Source organism: Chiloscyllium punctatum, chromosome 9, assembly GCF_047496795.1.
Source record: "Chiloscyllium punctatum isolate Juve2018m chromosome 9, sChiPun1.3, whole genome shotgun sequence".
In the NCBI taxonomy this organism is placed as follows: Eukaryota; Metazoa; Chordata; class Chondrichthyes; order Orectolobiformes; family Hemiscylliidae; genus Chiloscyllium; species Chiloscyllium punctatum.
The window spans coordinates 25,029,792-25,050,830 of NC_092747.1; the positions used below are offsets into that span (position 1 = coordinate 25,029,792).

Sequence of the window (21,039 nt, forward strand, 5' to 3'; positions counted from 1 at the left end):
CAACACTACTATTATAGGACAAGCCAAACAGAAAACAGCCAGGGAATTCCTAGAGGCATGGCACTCATCCACAGATCCAATCAATAAGCACATGGACCTGAACCCAATATACCGACCACTGTAGCGGACAGCTGGAACTGACAACCGGAAGCGGCAGATTCAAACCACTATAAATGCCGGAGAAAACAATTGAAGAAAAAATCAGAAACAGGGTAATTTACTCCAACCCTGACTAACGAAGGCAAGCGTGACACATGCCTTCTTCACCACCCTGTCTACCTGCGACTCCACTTTGAAGGAGTTATGCATCTGCAACCCTGGGTCTCTTTGTTCGGCAACATTTCTCAGAGCCCTACTATTAACTATATAAGACCTGCCCTGGTTCACCAAAACGCAACATCTCATATTTATCTAAATAAAACTCCACCTCGTACTCCTCAGCCCATTGGCCCATCTAATCTTTCATTTATATACCATCTTATAATCTCAGGATATAGCAAAGCAATGGAGAATTACTGGAAAGCATGACAAGGATAAAATATGCACGCAACAAGCTGCAGTAAACACAACCAATAATATCAGATAATCGGTTTTAATAACATTAGTTAAGGGACAGGTATTTGCTGGAACAAAAGGGAAAGCAACTTTGCTTGACAATTCTACTGGGATTCTTTGAGGATGTAGCTAATGTAATTGATGAGTCGGATCCAGTGGATGTGGTTTATTTGGTCTTTTAGAGGTTTTCATCATAGCCCCATAAAAGAGTCAATTGTAATGGATAGATAAATGGTTGGCAGATAGAAAACAAAGAGTAGGAATAATAAGTCTTTTTCTGAATAGCAGGCAATGACTACTCTGGTACTAGAGGGATCAGTGTTTGGATCCAGCTACTCATACAATATATTAATGATTAGATGAGGGAATTTAATGTAATATCTCCATATTTTCAGATGACAGAAAACTGGGTGGGATTGTGAAGTGAGGGGAGGACTTGGGCAAACTGAGTGGCAAATGCATGGCAGTTACCGTAATATGTAGATAATTGCGAAGTTATGCACTTTGGTAACTAAAACTGGAAAGCAAATTATTATCTGAATGACTATAAATTGAAGGAGGAAAATGAACACTGAGACCTGGGTGTCCGTATTCACAAGTTGCTGAAGGTAATGTGCAGGTTTAACCAGTAATGAGGGCAAAATGCATATTGGCCTTCATAGTGAGAGGATTCAAGTACAGGAGCAGGGAGGTCTTGCTGCAGTTATTCAGGGCTTTGGTAAGACCACACCTGGAGTCTTGTGTGCAGCTGAGGAAGAATGTTCTTGCTATGTAGGGAACCACAATAACCCAGAATGATTCTTCGGATGGTGGAACGAATGTCTGAGGAGAAGTTAAATCTTTTAGGATTATATTTGCTGGAATATGAGAGGGAATTGCATAAAAAGTTACTAAATTCTAACAGGATTGAACAGTGTAGATACAGGAAGGATATTCCTGATCGTGGGGGAGACCAGATACAAGGGAAATAATTTAGGCTTGAGATGAGAAATTTATTCACCCACAGAGTAGTGAAAGCAGTAAAGGCCAAAATATTGTATGGTTTCAAGAAGAGTTGGATGTAGCACTTTGGGCTAAAAGGACAATAGGATGTGGGGTAAAAACAAGAACAGGCTTGAATTGGATGATCAGCCATGATCATAATTAATGGTTGAGCAGGCTAGAAGGGCGAAGTGGCCTATTCCAACTCGTATTTTCTATGTTTCTAAAGTGCTTTTTTTTAGTGCATTAAATATAATAATGTGACTTTAATGTTACAGATTCCTACTCTTGAATCATTATCATATCAGACCAGCGGCACATACAACTCTTTCCCCAGTCATATCTCCAAATATTCAGAACAGCTTATCACATCTTTGAATGCGGATCCTTTGTCAGCCAATGATAGGTATGCATTTGAACTAAAATTATAATATTGCATAACAAAAATGAAAACTGTTAATTTGGAAAAGAGAGTGTTGATATCTTTTGTGCTGTGACTGACTAGAAATTATTGACATGCTTGATAAAAGATTGAACAGTGAGCATGCTTGACAAGTAAACTTAACTTATGGGTAGCACAGTGGCTCAGTGGTGAGCATTGCTGCCTCACAGTGCCAACAACCCGGGTTTGATTCCATCCTTGGCAACTGTCTGTGTGGAGTTTGCACATTCTCCCCATGTCTGCTTGGGTTTCCTCTGGGTGCTCTGGTTTCCTCTCACAATCCAAAGACCTGCAGGTCATGTGAATTGGCCATGCAAAATTGCCCATAATGTTCAGGGATGCCTAGGTTAGGTGCATTAGTCAGGGGTAAATGTAAGGGAATGGGTTTAGGTGGGTTACTCTTCGGAGGGTCAGTGCGGACTTGTTGGGCTGATGGGCCTGCTTCCACACTGTAGGGATTCTATAAAAATAAAGAGCTAAAATAATTAACATGGTTGAGCCATTGACAGAGATGTCTTTCGTATTAAATGTCAAATAATCAAATAGAGGTTAATTATAATTTAAATGCTGTTTCCAACATCTTAATAGATCAGCCAACATAGATATCCAAACCTCCCGCCATGAGGAACACATGCAAAATGTACGAAGGTTTCATCAGTCCTTGCAGCAAATGGAATACAGCATGCACAGTGCTGGGTATTCAGAATCACTATCACAAACTTCACGGATGTCACTCTTTAGTGCTTTAAGGTAAATTCAGTGTTTATCATTTCAAGTATGCAGTTACATTTTGACTTGTTCAATAAAAGTTGCGGATAGATAACACTTGAGTTTGGAAAATTTTAATACCATTAGAACTTCCAGACATTTGTACTTTTTTTTTACAGCTTGAGCAGTGACAAAATAAATTAAGTTCAGCAGTTTCTGTTACATAGATCAGATGGAATCATAAAGTGCAGGAGGCCATTCAGCCCAGGATGCCTGGGCCAGCTCCCTGAAAAACCATCCCAATTAATCCCAGTTCTTTGCTTTTTCCAAATGTTCTCCCTTTTCGTCACTTTCATTTCAAAATGTATTTTTGACTCTGCTTCTATCAACCTTTCAAACAGTGCATTCCAGATCATCGTAACTCATTTCGTACTTTTGTTTTCCTTTGTGTTGCAACTGGTTCCCTTACCATCAACATTCTAGGTGTTAGCGTGGACGAGAGCTAAACTAGACTGGCAATATAAATACAATGGCTACAAAAGAGCAGGTCACAGGTTAAATATTTGACACTTCCTGATTTCATAAAACCCATTCATCCACAAACAGGCACAAGTCAGGAGAGTGGTGCCACTTGCTTGGATCATGGCAGCTCCAGCAACACCTAACAAGGAGCTTGCTCCAGCCAGGATAAAGTAAGCGACTTGTTTGGCACCGCATCTACGAACATTCAGTGCTTCCACCACTGCCTCTCGTTAGCAGCAATGTGCATCACCTATAAGATGCACTGCAGAAATCCACCAAGGCTCCTAAAATAACATCATCCAAACTGTGACCACTACCCATATGGGGAGACAACGGCTTAGTAGTAATTATTGATCCAGAAACTCAGTTAATATTCTGGGGAGTTTGATTTCAAATGGTGGAATTTGAATTCAATAAAATATCTGTAATTAATCATTTAATGATCACTATGAAACTACTGCTGATTGTTGGAAAAGCCCACCTGGTTCACTAATATCCTTCAGAGAAGGAAATCTGTCATCCTGATTCAATCTGGCCTATATGTGATGCCAGATCCACAGCAATGTGGTTGACTCTCAATTGCTATCCGAAATGGCCCAGCAAGCCACTCAGTTGTATCAATTGCTATGAAGTCTTAACAAAGAAATAAAAAGGGATGGACCACCTGACATCAATCTTGGCACAGGAAACTATAATTACTAAAAAAAGCCCTATCCAACCTATAAAGTCCTCCTTACTAACAGCTGGATGCTAATTGGGAGAGCTGTCTCACAGACTAGTCAAGCACCAACTTGACACAAGTGATATTCACATAATCATACCTTACAGATAATATCTGAGACACCACCTTCACTATCCCTGGGTATCTCCTGTCACACCGCCAGGACAGACCCAGCCGAGGTGGCACCACAGTGGTATACAGTCAGGAGGGAGTTGCCTGGGAGTCCTCAATATTGCCATGGACCCCATGATATCTCAGGGTTTCACATGAAACAAGGGAAAGGAAGCCAACTGTGAATACCTTGTACCATCCTCCTTCAACTGATGAAGCAGTGTGTTTCCATGTTGAACAACACTTGGAGGAAGCACTGAGGGTGGCAAGGGTGCAAAACATACTCTGGGTTAGGAATTTCAATGTCCGACATCAAGAGTGGCCCAGCAGCACTACTGATCAAGCTGGCCAGGTCCTAATGGATATAGTTGCTAGATTGTGACAGGTGGTGAGTGAACCGGCAAGAGGGAGAAACATACTTAGACCTCATTCCCACCCATCTACCAGCTGCAGATATATTTATCCATGATAGTATCCATAAGAGTAACCACTGCACAGTCCTTGTAGAAACAAAGTACCTCTTCATATTGAGGATACACTTCATCATGTTGTGTGACACTATCACTGTGCTAAATGGGACAGATTTTGAATAGCTCAATCAACTCAGGGCGAGGTATCCATGAGGCACTATTGGCCACTAACAACAACAGAACCATACTTCAACACAACCTGTAACCTCGTGGCCTGCTGTATCCTCTGTTCAACTACTACCATCATGCCAGGAACTCAACCTTGGTTCAGTAGATAGTTGTATTTGTAGATATATTCTATTTTGTTCAAAAAGCACATTATCTGTCGGCAGTCAATATTTTTTATAATCCATGTGACGCTTTATAAATTACTACTTTGGAAAAAGAACCAGTCTGATTCAAGATTGGAATTATATGCACCTCACACCTTTAATGCATTGTCTGAGCTGAGATGTCACTTTTTTAAAATATATAAAACCTTAAATTATCTCAGAAATGTAACTTGAAGAAAGTTCTGGTATTTACATACTAATGAATCGAAACCTGCAAGCCATTCTAAAAGATGAAAGACTGATCAATCTAGGTTTGTTCAATATAAATCCTCAGGACCTGATCAGATGTATTCTAGAACTCTGTGGAAAGCTCGGGAAGTGATTGCTGGGCCTCTTGCTGAGATATTTGTATCATCGATAGTCACAGGTGAGGTGCTGGAAGACTGGAGGTTGGCTAACATAGTGCCACTATTGAGGAAGGTGGTAAGGACAAACCAGGGAACTGTAGACCAGTGAGCCTCGTGTCGGTGGTGGGCAAGTTGTTGGAGGGAATCCTGAGGGACAGGATGTGCATGTATTTGGAAAGGCAAGGACTGATTAGGGATAGTCAACATGGCTTTGTGCATGGGAAATCATGTCTCACAAACTTGATTGAGTTTTTTGAAGAAGTAACAAAGAGGATTGATGAGGGCAGATCAGTAGACAATCTATGTGGACTTCAGTAAGGCGTTCGACAAGGTTCCCCATGGGAGACTGGTTAGCAAGGTTAGATCTCATTGAATACAGGGAGAACTAGCCATTTAGGTACAGAACTGGCTCAAAGGTAGAAGACAGAGGATGGTGGTGGAGGGTTGTTTTTCAGACTGGAGGACTGTGACCAGTGAGTGCTATATAGATCGGTGATGGGTCCTGTACTTTTTGTCATCTATATACATTTCATCTATATAAACGATTTGGAAGTGAACTTAAGAGCTATAGTTAGTGAGTTTGCAGATGACACCAAAATTGGAGGTGTAGTGGACAGCAAAAAAGATTACCTCAGAATACGACAGGATCTTGATCAGATGGGCCAATGGGCTAAGGAGTGCCAGATGGAGTTTAATTTAGATAAATGCAAAGTGCTGCATTTTGGGAAAGCAAATCAGAGCAGGACTTATACACTTAATGGTAAGGTCCTAGAGAGTGTTGCTGAACAAAGAGACTTTGAAGTGCTGGTTCATAGCTTCTTGAAAGTAGAGTTCCAGGTAGATAGGATAGTGAAGAAGGTGTTTGGTATGCTTTCCTTTATTGGTCAGAGTATTGAGTATAGGAGATGGGAGGTCATGTTGTGGCTGTACAGGACATTGGTTAGGCCACTGTTGGAATATTGCCTGCAATTCTGGTCTCCTTCCTATTGGAAGGATGTTGTGAAACTTGAAAGGGTTTAGAACAGATTTCCAAGGATGTTGCCAGGGTTGGAGGATTTGAGCTATAGGGAGAGGTTGAATAGGCTGGGGCTGTTTTCCGTGGAGCGTCATGAGGGGCATGGATAGGATAAATAGACACGCTCTTTTCCCTGGGATGGGAGAGTCCAGAACTGGAGGTCATAGGTTTAGGGTGAGAGGAGAAAGTTATAAAAGAGACCTAAGGGGCAACTTATTCTGACAGAGGGTGGTGCGTGTGTGGAATGAACTGCCAGAGTAAGTGGTGGAGGCTAGTACAATGGCAACATTTAAAAGGTATCTGGATGGGTATATGAAAAGGAAGGGTTTAGAGGGATATTAGCCAGGTTCTGGTAAATTGGATTAGATTGGGGTGGGGAATCTGGTCGGCATGGACGAGTTGGGTCGAAGGATCTGTTTCCGTGCTGTACATCTCTTTGACCCTCTGACTCTATATCACATCAGTTGTATGACACTATGATCTTTTGCTATAAATTCTGTGTCCTATCATCCTGCTCCACTAGCTATGAAGGAGTAGCACTCCGAAAGCTTATACTTACAAATAAACCTGTTGGACTATAACCTGGTGTTATGTGAGTTTTACCTCAGTGGAGAATGTCAGGAGCAGCACCCAGCATACCTAAAAATTAGGTACCAGACATGACTACTTGCATGCCAAACGGGATGAGCGCCAAGTGATAGACAGAATTAAGCAATTCCATAACCCAGAGATCAGGTTTAAGCTCTGCAGTCCTATCACATCCTGTTGTGAATGATGGTGGGCAATTAAGCAACTCACTGGATGAGAAGGCTCCCAAATACCCCCATGCTTAATGATGGTAAAGCTGAGCACGTCAGTGCAAAAGATAAGCCTGGAGCAATCACAGCAATCTTCAGCCGAAATGCCAGTATATGATCTATCTCTGCCTCTTCTGGCCGTTCCCAGAATCACAGTTGCCTGCCTTCAGCCAATGCAATTCATTCCACGTGATATCAAGAAAAGGTTGGAGACACTGGATACTGAAAAGGATATGGGCCCTGACTTTTTCTAACAAAGTACTGAAGACTTGTGCTCCAGAACTTGCCACACTCCTGTCTAGCTGCTCCAGTACAGCGACAACACTGTTATCTACTCAAAAAATGTAGAAAATCACTTGTGGACATTCTGTACACGAAAAACAGGACAAATCCTGCCTGGCCAATTACTGTTTCTCTCTCCACCATCAGTGAAGTGATAGCAGGTGTCATGACCAGTGCTCATTACTGCACCAGATTGGGTTGCACTAGGGCCACACAGTTTCTGACCTGATTAAGTCTTTGTTCAAACACATTTCCAAAATCAGATGAGAGTGACAGCCCTTCAAATCAAGCCTGAGTTTGGACAAGAGCAGCGTCAAGGAAACCTAGCAAAACTGGAATCAGTGTGAATCGGGGTCAAACTTTCCGCTGGTTGGAGCCATATCCGGCACATAGGAAAATGTACTTGTTAAAGATCAGTCATCTTAGCTCCAGGAGTTCCTTAAGATACCGTCTTCAGTTACTTTATCAGTGAACGTCCCTCCATAATGTCAGAAATGACGATGTTTACTAATGATTCTGCAATGTTAAGCACTTTTCATGACTTCAGATACTGACGCAGTCTATGTTGAAATACAACGGGACATATCTAGGCTTGGGCTGACAAGCGGCAAGTAGGATTCATGCCAAACAATGGAACATCTCCAATAAGAGACAATCTAACCACTGCCCCTTGATATTCAATGGCACTGCCATCACTAATTCCTCACTATCAACATCCTGAGGGTTACCATTTACCAGAAACTGAGCTGAATTTGCCTTGTAAACACAATGCATGCAAGAGCTGTCAGAGGCTCGGAATAACTTGCTTGCTGAATCCTCAAAACCTGTTCACCATCTACAATGCACAAGTCAGGAGTGTGATGGAATATTCCCCACTTGCCTGGGTGAGTACAGTACCAACAACATTCAAGAAGCTTGACACAATCCAGGACAAGCAGGTGCTTGGTTGGCATCATATCCACAAGCATCCACTCCTTCTGCCATAGACACTAAGTAGCAGCAGTGTGTGCGATCTAGAAGCTGCACTGCACAAATTCGCCAGCCATCCTTATACAGCATCTTCCAAACTTACAACTGCTCTCATCTATAAGGCAGGGGTAATAGATAAATAGGATACCATTATCTGCAAGTTTTACTCCAAACCTCGCACCATCCTTATTGGAAACACATTGTTGTTCCTTCACCGTTGCTTGGTCAAAATCCTGGAATTTGCTTCATCGCAGCATTGTGGGTCTACCTCATGTAGGAAGGCAGTAATTCAGGAAGTGGCAATTCACTGCCATTTTCCCACAGGCAACAAGGATTGGGCAATAAATGCTGGCCAACCAGTAACTCCCATGACCTATGAGAGGATTTTAAAGTGTAGAAGAACTGGGGCAGCAAATACACCATCCTGGCTTAGAAATATGTCTCCGTTCCTTTGTTGTTGCTGGGTCAAATTCCTGGAACTCCACCATCATGCCCTAACAGCATTAAAGGTGTACTGATGTAAAATGGACTGCAATGGTTCAAGAAGATAGCTTACATCACCTTCTCACAGGTAACTAGGAATGGGCAATAAACGCTGGCCAGCCAGTGAAGCTTACATCCCATGAATGAATTTAAAAACAAACATACAGCACCTATCACAAGCACAGATCATCCCAAACCACCGAATGTTCAATTAAATACTTTTGAAGGGTAACCACAGTTAGGAAATGTAGGAAATGCAACATCTAATTTACACATGTCAAGCTCCCACAAACTGCAATCTGATGCAGTTTGTGGGAGCTTGACTGCAATAACTAGCTTTAGCTGTCTTTTAATATTGATGAATTAATATTTTACAAGGCACTGAGGCAATCTTTTGAGAACTAATGCCACGGAAACATTTATATCCAACTGAGAAGGAGGATGGATTGTGGACTGAATGTCTCTTCCATAATATATCACTTCTGAGAGTGCAGTACACCTTCACTCTGCTGGAGTGTCTGCCTTTGCTTATGAGTTACATTTTTGGAATGGAACTTGAGCACACAGCCTGCTACTCAGAAACAAGAAGATTGAAGAAAATGCTAAGTTCTTTCTGTAAGTCCCTTTCTACATACTTAGCTTGAAGTTATCAAACCAGCATTCATGCACATCAAGCGCAGTGGCCTTGAAATTTGAGAGTAGAAATTAAGCTTAATTTTAAGTTGCGACGTTTTCTAGTGAGATTGAATGGGTATTTGGACCCAAGTTGATGTATAATATTGCATACATTTTCACATCTATCTTGCAGCTTCAGGATGAAAGTCCAGACCTGTGGAAATAGGAAAGCATGGTGTATCTCCATGTTGTTACATTCATCAATATTTGAGTGGGAAATAACCAAACACTGTTATTGATACATAAGCAAAATATTGCGGTTGCTGGAAATAAAAGCATAATGCTGGAATAGCTCAGCAGGTCTGGCAGCGAAAAGCAACTTGGCAGGTGTGCAGTTTTATTCTTCTTTCAGTTGTACATTTTCTCAAACAAAAACAGAACTTGCTGGAGAAACTCAGCATATCTGCATTCTTATGAAAAGTTTTAAATATTAACTCTGCTTTTTCCCCTCAGAAAACCTGCTAAGTTTCTCCAGCAATTTCTGTTTTTGTCTGGAGAGAAAGATAGATATTACGAAAATGACTGTTCTATCGAACTTCAAAGTTTAGAAAGATCAAGAGTCTTAAATAGCTTATTTACATCCCTGCTTATGGAGACTAGAGTAATGTTATGGAAGCAAACTTAACGAAGAAAATTCTTCAGATTTATTTCTGTTAATCACAGGAGAAGATTTTAAGTCTAAAAGGTCATCCTAAAGTTTTAAAGTATGATCAGATTTAGATTAATTTGCCCTCGGTTATATGAAAACTAAAAGCAGTTGGACTGCTGACATACATCATATCAGCTCTTTTGGATGAAGGTCCTTCCCCCTCCTACAAAGCCAATGAGGTGCATTCCTCCTGTAGTCCATGCTGTTGAGGCATCACTCATGGCTGTTCACACCTGGTAGCAGAGAGGTCAAGTGGGGCATCATTTAAAATGTAGTAGCAGGTCACTTGCCAGAACACTTTACTACAGAAGTTAGATAAAATGGTTGAAGGTGAAGGATTTGAGGAAGAATGATTCTCAGAAAAATAATTACATTGAATGGAAAAATGTGTGGAGATGGGCTATCATGCCAATAACAATCCTAATGCGCTTTTAAAAAGAAAGCGAAAAGCAACTTGACTTGTGCAGTTTTATTCTTCGTTCAGTTGTAGTTTTTCTCAAACAAAAACAGAAATTGCTGGAGAAACTCAACATATTCTTATGAAGAGTTTTAAATATTAACTCTGCTTTCTCCCCTCAGAAGACCTGCTGAGTTTTTGTTTCAGATCTCCATCATCCACAGTTATTTGTTTTGTCTTTTTTCTTGATGTGCAGTCTGTGACATCAACTGATTTTGCGACTTATATGTGGAATTTCATGTGTCTTAATTTTATCAGGAGGAATCTCAGCGAGCTGGATGATATTCAACGATACTTCAGTGAGAAACTGTCGACATCTCCATTTTCTCGCATGATTAACCCAGCCCCACAGCAAAGAACAGATGATAATCAAATGGATGGCTGCATTAGACCCTCACAATCTGGTGATGAGATCTTGGAGAAGTCATATAAACTGGTCACTGAATCTCGTCATTTTATGAATGGTGAGCAAAAACAAGTTTTACATTTTTAAAAAATTGATTACAGCAATTTTACTTTCTCAGCTAATTATATATGTTACGACTTGTTAATACCTAAATTCAAGTTTCCTACAGACAATTGCATCTTAAAACTGTGCAAGTTTAATGCTATCTTCCATGACTGCAAAAATTAATCCAAGAAATTGAAAAGGAGCAATATTTGATAAGGAAGGGATTCTGAGAGGTCTTTGTCAGATATGACTAGTGCCAAAATTGTCCTGCAAAATATTCTGTTCCAACAAACCTGCGGATTGTGCAGGCTGCTAAGACCATTTTAATTGTTTGGTTTTGATTTTTTTTTTGCTCAATGTTTGGGAGAAGATTTGTAGCTCGGGTGCTCGTTGTTGTGGTTCTGTTCACCAAGCTGGGAATTTGTCTTGCAAACGTTTCGTCCTCTGTCTAGGTGACATCCTCAGTGCTTGGGAGCCTCCTGTGAAGCGCTTCTGTGATGTTTCCTCCGGCATTTATAGTGGCCTGTCTCTGCCGCTTCCGGTTGTCAGTTCCAGCTCTTTGGATGTGGGCATTGCTGGCTAGGACAGCATTTATGGCCCCACCCTAATTTGCCCTTGTAAGTTAACCTCAATGGGATGCCTCCAATGCTGTTAGGAAGGGAATTGCAGGATCTTGACCCAGTGACACCTAAGGAACAGTGATACAGTTCCAAGTCAGAATGGTCTGTGACTTGGAGAATAACTTGCATGTGGCAGTGTTCTCAGCAGCTTCTGCCCTTGTACTTCTAGGTGGCAGAGGTCATGAGTTTGGAAGCTGCTATTGGAGAAGCCTTGATTAGTTCCTGCAGTGCATCTTGTAGATGGAACATAAAACATCACAGCTCGGTACAGGCCCTTCAGCCCTTGATATTGTGCCAACCTATGGAACCAATCTGAAGCCCACCTAACCCACACTATTCCTTTCTCGTCCAATGACCATTTAAATGCCCTTTAGGTTGGCAAGTCTACGACTGTTGTAGGTAGTGTGTTCCACACCCTACTACTCTCTGACTACCTGTGACATCTGTCATATATCTATCACTCCTCAATTTAAAGCTATGTTCCTTCATGCTAGCCATCGCCATCTGAGGAAGAATGCTCTGTGTCCAATCTCTCTAACGTTCTGACGATCTTACATATCTCAATTAAGTCACCTGTCAACCTTCTTCTCTCTAACGAAAACAGCCTCAACTCCCTCAGCCTTTCCTCATAAGACTTTGCTTCCATACCAGGCAACATCCTAGTAAGTCTCCTCTGAACCCTTTCCAAAGTTTCCACATCCCTCCTATAGTGCGGTGACCAGAACTGTATGCAATACTCCAAATGTGGCTGCACCAGAGTTTTGTACATCTGCAGTATGATCTCATGGTTCCGAAACGCAATCCCTCTACCAATAAAAGCTAATACACCATATGCCTTCTTAACAGCCCTACAACCTGGGTAGCAACTTTCAGGGATCTGTGTACCTGGACACTGAAATCTCTGCTCATCTACACTACCAAGAATCTTACCATTAGCCTAGTACTCTGCATTCCTGTTACTCCTTCCAAAGTGAATCACCTCACAGTTTTCCGCCACCTCTCAGCCCAGCCCTGCAGCTTATCTCTCTGTAACCTACAATACCCTTTGTCACTATTCACAACTCTACTGACCTTAATGTCATTCGCAAATTTACTAATCCATCTGTCTATGCCCTCATCCAAGTAATTTATAAAAATGACAAACAGCAGTGGACCCAAAACAGATCCTTGCGGTACCCCACTAGTGACTGAATTCCAGGATGAATATTTCCCATCAATCACCACCCTCTGTCTTTTCAGCTAGTCAATTTCTGATCCAAACCTCTAAATCACCCTCAGTCCCATGCCTCCTATCAATAGCCTATCATGGGAACCTTATCAAGCACCTTATTGAAATCCATATACAACACATCAACTGCTTTATCCTCGTCCTCCTGTTTGGTCACCTTCTCAAAGAACTCTATAAGGTTTGTGAGGCATGACCAACCCTTCTCAAAACTGTGTTGACTATCCCTAATCAACTTATTCCTTTCTAGATGATGATAAATCCTATGTCTTATAACCCTTCCCAACACTTTACCCACAACTGAAGTAAGGCTCACAGTTCTATAATTTCCAGAGTGTCTCTACTCTCCTTGAACAAGGGAACAACATTTGCTATCCTCCAGTCTTCTGGCACTATTCCTACAGACAATGATGACATAAAGATCAAAGCCAAAGGCTCGGCAATCTCCTCCCTGGCTTCCAGACAATCCTAGGGTAAATTCCATCTGGCCCAGGGGACTTCTCTATTTTTACACTTTCTAGAATTGCTAATACCTCCTCCGCATGCACCTCAATCCTATCTAGTCTAGTAGCCTGTATCTCAGTATTCTCCTAAACCACATTTGTCTTTTTCTAGTGTGAATACCGATGAAAATTTTTAATTTAGCACTTCCCCTATCTCCTCTGACTCCATGCACAACATCCCACTACTATCCTTGATTGTCCCTAATCTTACTCTAGTCATTCTTTTATTCCTGATATACCTCTAGAAAGCCTTAGGGTTTCCCTTGTTCCTATCCGCCAATAACTTCTCATGTCCCCTCCTGGCTCCTCTTGGCTCTCTCTTTAAGTCTTTGCTGGCTAACTTGTAACTCTCAAGCACCCTAACTGAGCACATCTCATCCTAACATAAGCCTCCCTCTTCCTCATGAGAAGAGATTCAACATCCTTAATAAACCACGGATCCCATGCTCAACAACTTCCTCCCTGCCTGACTGATACATACCTATCAAGGACCAGCAGTAGCTGTTCCTTGAGTAAACTCCACATTTCAATTGAGCCAATCCCCTGCAGTTTCCTTCCCCATCTATGCATCCTAAATCTTGCCTACTCGCATCGTAAGAGCCTTTCCCCCAGCTATAACTCTTGCCCTGCAGTATATACCTATCCCTTTTCATCACTAAAGTAAACATAACCAAATTGTGGTCACTATCACCAAAATGCTCACCCACCTCCAAATCTAACACCTAGCTGGGATCATTACCCAGTACCAAATGTAATGTGGCCTCACCCCTTGTTGGCCTGTCTACAAACTGGGTCAGGAAACCCTTCGGCACACATTGGACAAAAACTGAGCCATCTAAAGTACTTGAACTATAGTATTCCCAGTCAATATTTGGAAAGTTAAAATTCCCCCATAATAACTACCCTGTCAGTCTCGCTCCTATCGAGGATCATCTCTACCTCTCTGGAAATATTTAAAGGCCCATAGAAAACCCCTAACAGGGTAACCTCTACTTTCCTGTTTCTAATCTCAGCCCATACTACCTCAGTAGATGAGTCCTCAAACATCTTTTCTGCCACTGTAATACTATCCCTGACTAACAATGCCACACCACCCCCTCTTTACCACCTTTCTGTTCTTACTGAAACATCTAAGTCCCAGAACCTGTAATGACCATTCCTGTCCCTGCTCTACCCATGTCTCTGAAATGGCCACAACATCGAAATCCCAGGTACAACATCGAAATCCACGCTGCAAGTTCGCCCACCTTATTCCAGTACTCCTGGCGTTGAAGTAGACACAGTTCAAACCAACTTCTCGCTTGCCAGTGCCTTCTTGCAATCTTGAAATCTTAGTTCTGACCTCACTACTCTCAATCTTCTATATACTCAGACTACAGTTTCGTTCCCACCCCCCTGCTGAATTAGTTTAAATTCATCTGGAGTATTAACAAATCTCTCCCCTCCCAGGTACCCCTCTGGTTCAGGTGGAGACCATCCTGTTTGTAGAGGTCCCACCTACCCCAGAAAAAGTCTCAGTTATCCAGGAATCCAAAACCCTTCCTCATGCAGCCACGTGTTCAACTCCTCTCTCTCCCTATTCCTTGTCTTGCTAGTGCACGGCATAGGCAACAAACCAAAGATAACAACTCTGTTTGTTCTATCTCTAAGCTTCTACCCTAGCTCCCTGAATGTCTGCCTTAAATCCCCATCTCTCTTTCTACCTATTTCATTGGTGCCTATGTGGACCACGACTTGAGGCAGCTCCTCCTCCCCCTTAAGGATCCCAAAAACACGATCAGTGACATCATGAACCCTGGCACCTGGGAGGCAACACACCAACCGTGAGTCCCTCTAGTTCCCACAGAGCGTCCTATCTGTCCCCTAACTATGGAGTCCCCAGTGACTAATGCGCTGCTCCTCTTTCCCCTTCCCTTCTAAACAACAGGGACAGACTCTGTGCCAGAGACCTGTGACCTATTGCTTACCCTCTGCCTCCAGAATGATCCGAAGTTCCTCCTGCTCCAGCTCCAGTTCCCTAACATGGTTTTTGAGGAACTGGAATTGGGTGCACTATCCACAGATGCAGTCAGCAGGGATTCTGCTGGTGACCCTTACATCCCACATCCTGCATGAGGAACATTCAGCTGCCCTAACCTCCTTTCCCACTATTCTAAATTCCCAACGAGACTACTGAAAAATTTTTTAAAAATGAACTAGTCACCTTACCAATCCGGTACACGGAACCTTGTTTTTGGTTAAAGGAGGAGGATGGGTGGGAGACATTACCCAAGTAGTGTTTCGACTAAAGCAACCACCCGAATATAAAGCCTCACTTATGCAACAGTCCCGTGTCCGCTCCTGCTCAGTGTGCACTCCACCTATACATGAGGTAAGCTTTTATATCTTTTAAAATTTACTTTCCTGTCGGGCCTCTGGTCTTCACTGACCCCCCCTCCCATTCCAACTGCCACCGAGAAAATGATGAACCATTTGATGGTTCAGATGAACCGGACGTTGCACACTGTTGCCACACTGCACTAGTGGTAAAGGCAAAGCGTCTCATGATCCCAGCTGATCTTGCCACTGGCCAGCTCAAATCATAGAATTAAAGTTGGCTTGATAGATCATATTATTAAAAATATAATATGGTGGTCTTAAACAGAAGCACACCAGACCACAGATTTGGTTTTATCAATAAAATTAAACTTCACAAAAAATGATACGTAGTTTGAAAGATTTCAAAGCATACAACAAAACACAATAGCATCTACTCCCTAACATTATCATTTTAGAATTGCTCAAAAATATCAGAAATTTTCCTTCCTATCCAGTCTGTGCTTTATTTCTCAGTTCTTGTCCTGTGAAGTGTGAAGCTTTCCCTTGAATTCTGTCACATATCTTTGATATCTTTGACATCTTTGACATTTCCAGCTTTGAATAACCAATGTAATTGTTTAACCATGCACACCTGGTCTGGAGGTTTTGCAAGCTAAACTCTTTCACTGAGGAAGCTTATTCCCTCAACTGCTCTGAACAAAGTCATTTTCCAGGAGTAATGATTCTTGTGTCTATGCCCAGTCAGATCTCCTCTAAACTGCCCAAGAACTTTCCAGTCTCTGGACTTCTCTTTTTCTTAGCTATAATCAGTCCTTGATTATTCTGAACTCAAAAGCAAGCTAATGTTTTTCAAAATTTTCTCTCCCTTGTCCTAAATTCCCACAATATGAACATATTCCATGAATACTCCAGGAGGCACATCCTGAAAACACTGAATGACAAAACACATAGAAATTGCAGCAATCTCTGCTTTTGTTTCTGAAAACACTAACCTCTTTAATTTTTGACCCCCTTCATAAAAGTAGACATATATGTGCAATTGGTTCAAATCACAAATCAAAAATCTGTCATTAATATATATAAATCACACACATTTCATCACAAGTGAATGTTGAATGTGATGAATGAGGTGTCACACTTTAGGTTGTTGGAACTGCGCTAAGCCAGGCAAGTAGTGAGTATTCCATTACGTTCCTGACTCATGCCCTTTGGCTTGTGAACATGCTTTGGCAGGATAATTGGTGATTCTCGCCCCTGATTTACTCTTGTAGTCACCATATTTATATGACTGGTCCAGTTCAGTTTCTGGTCAGTGATAACCCCAGGATGTTGATAGTGGGAGATTCAGCAATGTTAATGTCATTGATTAAGAAGGAGCAATAGTTAGATTCTATCTTGTTGGAGTTGCTCATTGCGTGATACTTGTGTGACAAATGTTAACTGCCCATTATAAGCCCCACCTGGGAGTTATCCAGGTCTTGCTGCAAATGGATGAGTTTTGAATGTTGCTGAAAATTGTGCTGCCATCAATGAACATTCCCACTCTGACTTCATGATGAAGGGAATGTCTGATGAAATAACACACTATTGATTTGAAGAACTCCTGCAGTGATGCCGTGGATATGAACTGAATCAACCATCTTCATTTGAGTTAGTTATGACTCCAACCAGCAGAGAGAATTCCTATACTTCCTGTTGACTCCAGTTTTGCTCACATTCCTTGATAACATAAAGGTAACATTAAACTAAGTAAGGCAAGTGTAGTCACTCTCACTTCTGCTTTGGAATTCAAATTTGGACTAAATCTCTAATGAGATCAGGGCTATGGACCCAAAACTGAGCGTCAGTGAGCAGGTTATTCTTTTGTATGTGAAAGTGAGGAATGCAGATGCTGGAGATCAGAGCAGAAAATGTGTTGCTGGAAAAGCGCAGCAGGTCAGGCAGCATTCAAGGAGCAGGAGAATCGATGTTTCGGGCATGAGCCCTTCTTCAGGAAGTGTCACATTTAATTTGAAGTTTTCATATTTACTTGTCGTGATTACTTTTAACAGTCTGTTCAATTTAGTGGCAGAAACCCTAATAACATTTTCCTTGTTTGTTGTTTCTATATTAGGAGTAAACTAATCTAATAATGACTTTATCCATCAGCTTACCTTTGCATTCCTGAAGAAGGGCTCATGCCCGAAACGTCGATTCTGCTGCTCCTTGGATGCTGCCTGACCTGCTGTGCTTTTCCAGCAACACATTTTCAGCTCTTATTCTTTTATATGTGCCAGTTGACAACCCTGTTGACAACCCCATCCAATGCTTTGCAGATGATTGAGAGTAGGTTGATGGTGTCATAATTGGCCAGGTTGCATTTGTTCTGCTTTTTGTTCATAGGATATATCCAGGCAATTATTGGGTAAAAGTCAGTGTGTTTGATGTACTAGAATAGCTTGACTTGTGATGTAACTAGCTCTAAAGCATTAGGTTTAGTATTTCTATTGGAATGTTATCAGGGGTCTTTTAGGTAGTAATTACGACAGATTTATATATCCTAAATCCGCACAATGGATGTATATTCTGGCATTTGTACTTTTTCAACCCCTTAATCAAAGTCGTTTTAATACAGTTATTCAGTGTGGTTGAATAGTTGTTTCTCTGATTCTTTAAACATAAACTGACAGTTCAAAGCTATGTCATATTTGTCCCTTTTGTTTTTATTATTCATTGCTGGAGTTTTTAATTACCACTTACAAAAACGCATAATTCAAACTACCTTTGAACTATATACAAAAGGTAGTTAAAATCATTTCTGAGCCCTTAACTGTCATATCTCAGAATTTGATGCAAATTTTCTGAAGTGTCACATTTAATTTGAAGTTTTCATGTTTACTTGTCGTGATTACTTTTAACAGTCTGTTCAATTTAGTGGCAGAAAGCCCTAATAACATTTTCCTTGTTTGCTGTTTCTATATCAGGAGTAAACTAATCTAATAATGACTTTATCCATCAGCTTACCTTTGCATAAGACACCTATCACTCACCTTCTTTCAAACTCTGGGGCAGCCATGATGCATAGTTACTTCATTGTGGGATAAGTTTTTAGTATATTAATTGATAAATAGATTTAGATTGCATATTGATCAATCAGTGCCATTTATAAAATGCACTAGATTCTATGTATGTTAAATCTATATGTTGGCACTTGATTGAATATTACCAACTAAACAAAAAATGCTTGATGATAAAAAAAATTGGTATCATTGTAATCATATACATATCCATGTTTGTGCTTTACAATAGGTCTGCAAGGTGGAAATAAAGCTGATGTTACTATTTCAATGCAGCCCTCTCAAGGTACAGAAGAAGATTGGGAGAAAATAGCTGAAAATGAACCACAACAATTACAAAATGAAAGTGACAAGACTAAGAATAAAGTGTTTCTGTATGTGCAGTCACCAGAGAGGGCAACTCACTTCTGTGCTCAAGGCAATCCAGAGTTGAAAAAAAATGAAATTGATGAATATTTTGATCAAGATCATAGAAGCTCCCAGAACAACAGTTCTACTGTAGAACATGAAACCCAGCATTATGGTAGTGAAGGGTATAGTGAAGAAGGATATGAAGAAGATGTGATACAACCAAGAACCTTGAATGACATAACTGTTATGACTGACAGGACGAGCCCTTGGTCGAGTATTTTCTCAGATTTGGAGGACAATAAGAAGATTGAATGTGAAAGAGAGGCCCAGAAGCCAATAGGAAATGGAAGTCTGGCTGCAGAAGTGCAAGTAAATCCTATCCATGTATATGATGAGCTGTTTATCGAGAGATTGCAAAATGAGAATTATAAACCAACCAGCAATATGGAAGCTGATGAGTTCTCACCACATGCAGAAAGATCACAATCAGTAAATGAAGGAACAGATTTTGATTTGCCAGACAGAAATGTAATTCTCCAGAGTGAACAATTCACACATACAGGATTTCTAGAAATACAGTCCTCAGATGATCAGTACTCTGTTTCCTCAAATCCTGATAAAGCAGAAGAGCTAATGCAAGAAAATGCAAATCTTACAGAACATGACAGTTTTCGTAGTAGAACATTTTCAATCACAGATAGGAAAGAAAGAGGTTTAAAAATAAAGAATATTCTTGAAGACTGTCACCACGCAAACAGCATCAGTGAGGTTGGAAATGAAAACCAAGAGTCCTCTGAAACACAGACCCATGAAGATTCACGGTTCTCTAAAGCAGGTGGAGAATATGTTCAGAGGATGCATGAAGAGAGTGCAAATAAAGATTCAACAGACGATACACATTCAGTCATTTTGTATCCTTTTGTAACTATAACTGATTATATCTTGAACTTTGAAGGGGAGGCGGTTTAGTAGTAAACCAGAACCTGAGAATTTAAGTATGTAGGCACATGTGTTTGAGTAACACTATGTTAGATGATGAAATCTGGAGTTAATAAAAATCTGGAATTAAAAGCTAGCCTAATGATGTTCACTGTAGATTGTCATAAAAGCCTATTACGTTTACTAATGTCCTTTATGGAGGGAAATCTGCTTCTGCTAGGTACCTGCTTGTGACTCCAGAACCATAGCAATGTGGTTGACTCTTATCTGCTTTCTGAAATGTCCTGGCAGGGCAATTAAGGATTGGCAATAAATAATGGGTTGGTCAGTGATGCTTGCATCACATGAACAAATTCCATGCAAATTCATTCCAAATATATTCCAAAGAAAGGCTTTATGAAATTTTAATTCTGTGCAGTTAACCAAATGCTATGATTCTTTGTCTAATAATTGCTATTAGACATTTTGTAATTAAATAAGATGATAGCATTCATGGATTAACTAACCGACTCTGTGATCTAATAATTTAGTATGGCGGGGGGGGTTGATTAATTCCTTTTACAAATGTTCAAGACACTTTATAAATAATAATTGGTGGTGGTCACAAAGTTGGGATTATTATTTCAGGATTGGAATGCTAAGCACTCTGTGGTGGTTCAGAAGTTCTTTTCTAAATTCTTTCATGGGATCTGGGGATCACAGCAAGGCTAGCATTTGCTGCTTTTCCATGAATGCCCTTGAACTGAGTGACTTGCCAGGCCACTTAAGACATTTAAGGACTCAGTCACATGGTTGTACATCTAAAGTCTCATACATGCCAACACGGATCAAAATGGCACACTCACCTCCCGAAAGCACGTTTCGTGAACTAGATTGTTGTAAAAAAAACATCAGTGTTAATATTATGCCTTTATCACTGAGACTAGCTTTATATTGTTGATTTATTAATAAAAAATAAATTCCACCATCTTCAGTAGTGGGATTTGAAACGAGTAGGACCATGGATTACTGGGACAATAACATGAGCACTTGTTCCACCATTCACCAGTTTTGCTCAGA

At 40.9% G+C, this 21,039-nt stretch overlaps 1 protein-coding gene across 5 annotated transcripts in view; it reads left to right on the forward strand.

The window, feature by feature from the left end:
* c2cd3 (C2 domain containing 3 centriole elongation regulator) overlaps positions 1–21,039 on the forward strand; it is a 171,155-nt gene that overhangs the window by 117,766 nt on the left and 32,350 nt on the right. For all 5 annotated transcript variants that reach the window (XM_072577058.1, XM_072577056.1, XM_072577057.1 and 2 more), the window contains 4 exons: positions 1,815–1,942; positions 2,567–2,728; positions 10,775–10,980; positions 18,923–19,952. In XM_072577058.1, the coding sequence (XP_072433159.1) occupies positions 1,815–1,942; positions 2,567–2,728; positions 10,775–10,980; positions 18,923–19,952 (1,526 nt within the window). The remainder of the gene's footprint in view (positions 1–1,814; positions 1,943–2,566; positions 2,729–10,774; positions 10,981–18,922; positions 19,953–21,039) is intronic.